The 8,680-nt window shown below is 39.6% G+C and overlaps 1 protein-coding gene across 1 annotated transcript in view; it reads left to right on the forward strand.

Annotated features, from left to right (window-relative positions):
- Positions 1–7,824, forward strand: part of LOC106942279 (roundabout homolog 2-like) — a gene marked incomplete at its 5' end in the record, with an annotated part of 26,295 nt that extends 18,471 nt beyond the window's left edge. Inside the window, 3 exons of the mRNA XM_015025523.1 lie at positions 106–337; positions 7,364–7,488; positions 7,588–7,824. Coding sequence (XP_014881009.1) covers positions 106–337; positions 7,364–7,488; positions 7,588–7,809 — 579 coding nt within the window. The remainder of the gene's footprint in view (positions 1–105; positions 338–7,363; positions 7,489–7,587) is intronic.
- Positions 7,825–8,680: the final 856 nt, after the last annotated feature.

Consider the following 8,680-nt stretch of genomic DNA (forward strand, 5'->3'; position numbering starts at 1 on the left):
AAAAAAAAAAGCAAATGCATGCACATAATTTATAAGTTTTTGTCTCTGTTTCTAAGTAACTAAGCATTCGGATGACTGTCGATTCCCGTCTATCCCTGCCTAAAGGTGGAAAACCCATCCCAGTTTATTCAAGGCTATCGGGTTCTGTACCGACAAACCTCTGGGCTGCCCTCCCCCGGGCCCTGGCAGATCCAGGACGTGAGGATTGCCTCGGAGAGGGACGTCACACTCGCTGGTCTGAACAAAGGCATCGTCTATGAGATCAAGGTGCGACCGTACTTCAATGAGTTCCAGGGGGCGGACAGCGAATCCATGACGGCGCGCACCATGGAAGAAGGTAAGCGGCGAAGATTTATCCGCATTTCTAGCAAAATCGTTGTCTTTTCAGCTTAATGATAATGAAAATAATTTGGCATAGAGCTTTTAATCCACAAGCAACTGGTCTCACGTTGCGTTTCGATCTACTTTTGTGTTCATTTGCCACTGGTAAAGGCTTCGTGGTTTGATAGTAATGGATAATGGCATTTCAAGTACACCCACCCACCCATACTTACTGGCGCGGTGTTATACCCCCTGTGTGTGAAAACAGGTCTCCGAGACAGCACAGTGGGGCTCTGTGACAACCCAAGGCCTCTGTGGAATGGTGGGCAGAGGGGGTGGGCAGAAACTATCTCTTGTGACTGAAGCTCAGTTAACTGGGAAAGCTCTGTTTAGCTCTGGACCCCTGCTGCCATATTCCTGTCCAGACATGCATTATATGAACCCCCGCTGCTAACACGTTTACCAAGGGTGATAACACTTGTCTGTTTCCTCGTAGCTCTGCTGTTGTGTAAGTCAATTGATCAGCTTCTTGTCTAAGGTGTTTGCTGCACAAACTGAATATAACATGGTGGCAGAAAAGTCTAAAAAATATGTGAAGTTTATTCTGTGTGTGTGTGTGAATTGTTCTATTGACAAAACAAAATTGTTATACACTTTGAAGTTGTTCACATTTTGGAATCATACATGGCATTTTTTCTTTCTTTTTTTTTTCTTTTACCAATAAAATTTCTAAATAGTTCAGCCTGCAAATGTATTCACCCCCTTCTGTCTGCTATTCTGAATTAAGATTCAGGAAAATTAATTATCTTCATAATTGCCTATCTAGTACTGTGTAAAAATGTAATCTCAGTTTTGTTACAGAGTTTTATGTATCAGCCAGGCTCTTGAAGACTAACACACTTATAGGTAAGCGATAAGGTTCTTGGAGATGTTAACAGCGGGGTTAGCTTTTGAGACAAAATCTCAAGTTTTGAGCACCTCACTGTTTACTAAAACAGACGCACAGATTAGGGAGAGAATTTACCCAAAAGTAGATAAGAGACTCATTGCTAAAGCTAGGGGAGGTAAATATATTGAAAGCTCTGGTGGAAGAATCATTTGACAGAACAATCATTCATATGGTATTCCACAAATATGGCTCTGATGGAGATTGGAAGAGAAAGCCACTGGTGATAGAAAGCCAGAAGGTCCCATTACAGCTTGCCACAGGACACAGTAATTGTGTGGAAGAGAGCGCGTGTGGAGGTAGAAACTTTAGTAATGAGGCAGGAAAAGGCAGCTTGCTTGACATTGAGGAGTTAATTTAAAACAAGGAAGAAGAATTTCAGGACAAAGCACGGGCCTCCTTAACTCTGCTGACAGAGACCGTGGCTCCCTGTGCAAAGCACCTAACTCTAAGTTGCCAAACGACCTGTGTACGTGTGCAAACTTTAACAGGTGTGTGATTGAGTGAATGTGGCCCTTGTGTAAGCCACTTTACGTGGTCAGTATAACGAAAAAAGTTCTATATAAATTAAGTCCATCTATAAACATGAACAAACATTTTGGTTACAACAGAGTTCTTGTTCTCAGTTAACAATATAGTTTTCAATTTTGTCTTATTGATACACCCTTATGAATTTGTTGTCTTGAAGAGTATACCAAACTACATATTAAACAAGTTACAGACACAATTGTTAGAATGATATCTTACTGGTTAAACTGCTCTTGTCAGATGAGATCAAAATTGAAATTTTTGACCTGTTTGCAAACCTTATGTGTTTTCCAAAAATAAAACTGCAAATAACCCTTAACACTCCACTGTGAATCATGGTTGTAGCACCATCATCTTGTGGAAACACTTAAGCAGAGACATAGAAGTTAGCTAAAACTGATAGGAAAATATAATAGGTACCCTGACCATTGACATCCTTTGGTATTCTACTGGATTAAAAACTCGCTCCACAGACAGTCTGGGCTTTCTCCCATTTACAAGGATTGTCTCAAGTAGAATTTCTAGTGGACCAATCAGCAAACAGAAGAAGTTCTAAACGATGACATTGATTTTCTGTGCTGTAGTCTGCCTGTAGTTTCACCATTGGTTAGCAGAGGAATTAAGCAATACTGTTCAGTCCATGTTAGCCACTCTTCCAAATATTGAAGTAACATCAATAGCCGCCTCATTTGGCTCAACACTTCTCTTATTTTTAATGTAGGATGGTTTTTTACAGCACAGGTAATTTCCGGTAAGTGATTGAGTAACATTTAAAACTTCTACAGAGTCCACATTTCCAGGAAGCAATAGTTTCTCAATAGCTGAACGAGGTCGGACCCCTTTGTACGAAGCAAACAGCGTAGAACAAGGTGATGTTTTTTGTTGTTTTTTTGTTTTTTTTTACCAGGCTAAATAAAAGGTAAAAACCTGCCATTATTAGAAGAAGGTTCACCTTCCAGCATCACAATACCTCTAAACATATAAACGGAGCAATAATAATGTTTTAGATCAAAACATGATGATGTGTTAGAATGGCTCATCAGTCAAAGTCAGGCCTAAATGTGCTTGTCAAATAAGCATTTAGATTTAAACCAAATTGAAAGCCAAGCATTATTTTCTTTCTTAACAGTTCTGCACTAATGTTGCTGGTTTAATCACAAAAAAACATTTGTGGCTGTTAGATGATAAAATGGGCTATGTTTACTTTTGCATTACTTTGAATATCTGAAATAATACAGTTTATTCTTTGTGGTTCATATAGGTTGGGAAACACTGGATAATGAAATGTCATATAGAAGAACAATACATAAAGCAGATTTAGCTGTTCATAATAAAAATGAATCCAAAGTCCAATCCTTTTCCTGAGTATACTTTGAGCAGTCACTGGATCTGCTGACATCCTCTTGAACTATCTAATATAATTGGATGTACAGCATCCTTAGTACACAGATATAGCCAGCGCCTCTCTTGCAAACGATTCTCCCCAAGGACAAGAATGAATTATCGTGACTCATTCACATGACCCCTTTTACCTCCGAGTGACTCAAAGGAAACTTCAGTTCTCTGCGATCAGGTATGTCACTTGGACTCCAGCAGAAGCGGTTTGCACTTTGACGAAGCTGGGGACGAGATCATTGATATTTGTCCGGTGTGTCTGTGTTTGACCGTGAAAAGATCACAAGGCCTTCCCAGAAGAAAGGCGAGCTAAAACTATACCAACAACTGATGCAGAAAGAAAGCCTCACCTCACTGGGGCCCAATTAAAATGGCCACACAGGATCACTGGAGGTTTTCTTCCCACTGGGACACATGCTGTATTTACTTGAGATACTGGGAGTGAGGTGGTGTGGTACTGGAAGCAAAGGATTGATCCACCCATTATCCAGAGCCCAAGATGTGTATAGCAGAGTTCTGCAGAAATATCAGTAAAAGACACTTGTTATGCTTCAAAGACACATTGGCAGCTTGGCTCTCCTTTTGCAAAATCTGATTATGTCTCAGGGTAATAAATAAAATAAAAAATCCCTACTCCTGGGCTGTGATACCTAATGAAATGATAAAAGGGAAAATGTTTGCTAGCTTCATTGATCTTTAAAGCACTTAAGTGAATTGTTGGTCAGGCTTTTTTTCCCCCCCATCACTGTCATCTATAGGAGCCTCAGGCTTTCCAACACTGTCAGTGACAAATTAAAAGAAATAATAATGCACTAGGGAAAGAGTCACCTGTAGCTCAGAAGAAGATAATGACAGATAATTGTTTAAAATTTGGGTTTTGTTCTTTATGTTGCAAGAGGAAAGACATGGAATAAATCTTATAGAAATACATTTACCAGCCCCCTTGTAAAGTACGGATTGCTCGTACCTGCAAACTAACAATTAGTTTGCAAATTTTTTTCCCCAAAACCCATTAAGCCAACTGCCCCATGCCCTGTACATCAGAACGTTAAGCAGCTTCAGAGGCTTTAGTTTAACTGCACAGCTGAGTAAATAAAAAATGGTCTCTTAAACGCATGACTTCTTTCAAATAAGCCAACAGCTACACTGGTTATCAGCCTGATACATGCAGTCAAGAAAGATGCACTTTGACATTTTGCGCTGTTGTGATCATTTCTAGTAATGTTATCTTGAGTCATTACTGGTATTGTAGCCATTATTCATCTTGAAGGAGTCTCCTCATACCTCTAAGGGTTTCAGGACTATACTTAATGCTTCCTGTCTTCTAATGCAGAGCGCTTTTACGTGACTGGAAAACCTCCATCTTCTTGAGGCAGGTTATCTGAAATGAAATCTGAAAGCACGGAGGGAAAGGATTTGCCTAATGGTGCATTTTCATTGATAATTAGAAATACAAGTAGTCCTATGTTAAATCCCTTATATGGCATGATCTCATTTTCTTTGAACTACAGAGTGGAACAGATTGCACGTCTGAGCAAATAGTCTGATTACTTTTTTTATATATATAGGAGTATAATTTTTTTGCTTAAAGAATAATGATAAATTTGTAATATTTTGAACATTGCGTGTACCAATGCCAAAAACATAGCAGCACACCCATCATTTTGTATTCAGTTATTTAACTACAGTGCTGCAGAAAAGTATCAATTGAATGAATTTGGATTATTGTGGGAGTGGTAAGTGGTAACTAAGGGTTAGTTTTCTTGCTTTGTTTTTTTCTTTTTCTTTTCTGTCACAGTTAAATGCTTACGTAAATCTTTACGATCTGAAAATCACTGACTAAGCTGTTGTAGAAAATAATTGTTTCCTTAATATAAAAACTTGTGATCAAACCCTTGGCAGGAACAACTATCATCTCCACATTTCAAAATGTCCAAGTTTGAAGGAGCAAATCAACCGAAGATCATCAAACTACCTCTAAACTTGTTCCACTGATTTTTTTTCTCAAAGTCTTGGCAATTATCAAGATGTTTTGTTCTTAAAACTTTTTTTTTTTTTTTGCAAACGTGCGACAGATCTATATGTTCTTTTTGACCTTGCAATTTCCTGGAGATGCTATGTTTTGGAGTAATTGTTGGTTGGCTAGCATCTCCTCCACGGGCTTACCACTGTCGCATTTTTATTTCTCTTACAAATAATGTGACTGAATGTGATTTGCTGTAGTCTCAAAGTCTCAGAAATGGCATTTCAGACTGTAGATGTCAGCGACTTTGTTTCTTATTGAATGCAGCATGGCGTCTGGCTTTTTGAGATGCTTCAGCCTGCATTCTGCTGCCAAATAAGATCTATTGAAGTGATTTCTTGCTTCTACAGAGCAAGCAGTAATCAGGCATGGGCATGGATAATGAAATTGGACACATCCTTCATAAAAATGTGGAAAAAGAAAACTTTAAAATGTAAATACAGAAATACAATTGTAAGGGCACCACCTACTTTTTTAAAGGCTATATCGTAAACAACAATACATTAAAGGAATACCTTGTTTATGTGATGAGTGTAGACAGCTATATTGTACAAGACTGAGTCCATTTGCGTAGTTGTCCTAGTAAGTCTCTCCAACAAGAACAACTAAATGTATAAATGCAACAAAGTAGTTTGAAATATTTCGGTAAAAGTATTAGATGATATCTTGTGATGAGGGCGAATTTATTGCCATGCCGCCAAATACTCTGCAGGGATGCTATGTCTGTCAGAACCTTCTCTTTAAGTACAAGCTAACTAAATCAGGTCGGTATTGCATTACGAGCAGAGCCAGATGCTGAGCTCTCATGCCTAATCCAAGCCCTACAGGACTTAATGTTTCCTCTGAAAGATACTTGTTTGTGCTTCCTACCTGCTCATTTTCAGATGCAAGTCCATCTGTGGATATGGACTCACATCTGCAGCCTGGCCAAGATAATGCATCACCTGCTCTGGCCTCTCCACGCAGCTTTAAAAGTGCCAGCCTTGCACGCTATCTCGATACGGTGCAGAAAGAGTTCTTATTTTACTGCCTCTTAATCGGGGTCAGAGTAGTTCTCTTATCCTCTCAGACAGAACATAACGCTACTTTAATGGAAATTATGAGAAACTACTCTTATGTGCCTGGAACTGCCCTTTTTTCAGCAAGAGGAGATGATTTGTTTAGCTGTGCAAACCCCGTGCTTGCCTCTCTCCCACCTGTTTTCCCTCTAAATCTTTGATCTCTTCAAATCTTCAAATAGGTTACTGGGCTAATTTGTTGCTTTAAAGAAAAAAAAAAAGAAAAGCAAAAAAAAGAAAGAAAGAAGCCAAACTTATTAATAAGAGAATGTTTTCCCCATAGGACTCTCCATATTTGTGGCGATGAACCATCTCATCTTTTTCTTGGCATGGGGTGTGTGTGTTCATATCTAAACTTGCTGATCTACTTGGAATGGCTGTCATTTTTGCAATTAAGAAAAGCGCATTTTGGACCTCAAACACTTGGCCTGTGTCACTCAGGATGCCATTAAGATATTGGAATCTTCTACTCTGTGAGATGAATTGTTTTAGAGCCCATCTGCCAGGCTATCTTTGAAAGTACCTTGTTGTGGTACTAACTGTATGATTATGAATTGGGGCAGAGTGTGAGACAATTTCTGCTTTAACATGATAAGTAATATCCAAGACCTTGCTTCCTTTTTTATTATCAATAAGTTATTTCCTTGCGTTTTTTTCTTAAAACTGGTTTTTATATGGAAGTTGCTCTTTGGACCTCTTTATCCCTTTGACTGAAAATATTAAAGAACCAACTAATGTTTTTTGTTTGCTTGTTTTTTAAATATAGATATAATAAGTTCAGGTTTTAAATATTAGTTCCTTTCTTGTCATGGAATAATTTCACTGAATCTTCACAACAGAAGATGAAAATGACTATTCTTGTTTTTTTACAAGTTAAAATGTAAAAGGCTCCTCATTGATCCACATGTGCTCTATTTACCCCTAAATAAGATGCATTAAACAGAGAAGCGTCCAGGACTCCGGTTGTAACTCTGGAGGTGTTGCAGATATTCATAAAATTCCAATGAAATATATTGCAGTTAGATAAAAGGGTTGTGAATATGTTTGCTAGATGCTGTAACTCACACTGATCCCCCACTCTGAACCCTTTAGCTCCCAGTGCCCCTCCACAGCAAGTGGCGGTGTTGACGGTGGGGAGCCATAACAGCACATCCATCAGCGTGTCATGGGACCCCCCTCCCTCCGACCAGCAGAACGGCATCATCCAGGAGTACAAGGTAGGCGCAGCTCCCCCCTCCCCACCCAGACTCGCTTTTCTCAGTCATGTGTAACGAAACATTACACTGAATTCTGTCGGCTGCGTCTGTCCGTGTCAGATCTGGTGTTTGGCCAACGATACACGCCTTCACGTCAACAAGTCTGTGGACGCCACCATCCGTTCAGTCGTCGTCGGGGGTCTTCAGGCTGGAGTGCAGTACCGCGTGGAGGTGGCGGCAGGCACCAGCGCTGGGGTGGGGGTCAGAAGCAAACCCCAGCTCATCATTTTGGGTAATCCACTCCCACTCCCAATCCTGGGGTCAAATGAAATGACCTTATAATAGGGGGGTACCTGGGTCTCTATAGCGGATCAGGAGTCTGGAAAAATGATTTAGCAATTTATCGCCCCAGAAGAAAGAAGATTGTGCTTTACAACGCAGGCATCTGTGGAGAAATCAATAGTGATTCATTAAGTGTAGTGTCTGGTAACACCGTGCCAAGTACTGTTAGCCATATCAATAATCCTCCTCAATATGTGGGCAGCTGGTGCTAACACATTGAAGGCTGTGTTTTTGTAGGAGCTTATCAGCCTATCACATCTTCTGAAATAGCCAAAGGATGCCCAGACTATATAAGCCCTGAATCAATATCGCAGACCAGGCCAGATGCTCTTCATCTATGACTTTTGACTGATATATAATAACACCCTTAACACACAGAGAAGGGGAAGCAGGTCGGCGGACTGAGGCTTAATGATGGAGAGTGTACGTTCGTTTTTGCGTGTGTGTGTGTGTGTGTGTGTGCGTGAGTGTGTGTGTTTGAAAGGGAAGGGGGGTTCTGCTGCTGGAGACTGTGAATCTAATTTCACAGCACAGTAGCTGCAACAGAAAAATCAAACTCTGTCGGAGCTGCTCTGTCAATCTCATGTCTTGCAGCTCAAGTTGATAAGTGCACCACTGAATTGATTAAGTCTATATTGGATGCACTGATGCTGTTTTATTTTTTTCTTATTTTGTTTTTTTCTCAGATTTTTTCCCCCCCTTGTTTTCGGTTGACCTCCCTTGCTGTCCACCTGTTCGAGAAGTTGTCATGATTTTTTTTGTACTGCATATTAGGAATTTTCATTCCACTCCAAATATATGTAAAGACTATATATATATACATATATATATATATATATATATATATATATATATATATATATATATATAT

This window comes from Poecilia latipinna, unplaced genomic scaffold (assembly GCF_001443285.1).
Source record: "Poecilia latipinna isolate Pla-1442-1.1 unplaced genomic scaffold, P_latipinna-1.0 Scaffold4156, whole genome shotgun sequence".
Taxonomy (NCBI): domain Eukaryota; kingdom Metazoa; phylum Chordata; class Actinopteri; order Cyprinodontiformes; family Poeciliidae; genus Poecilia; species Poecilia latipinna.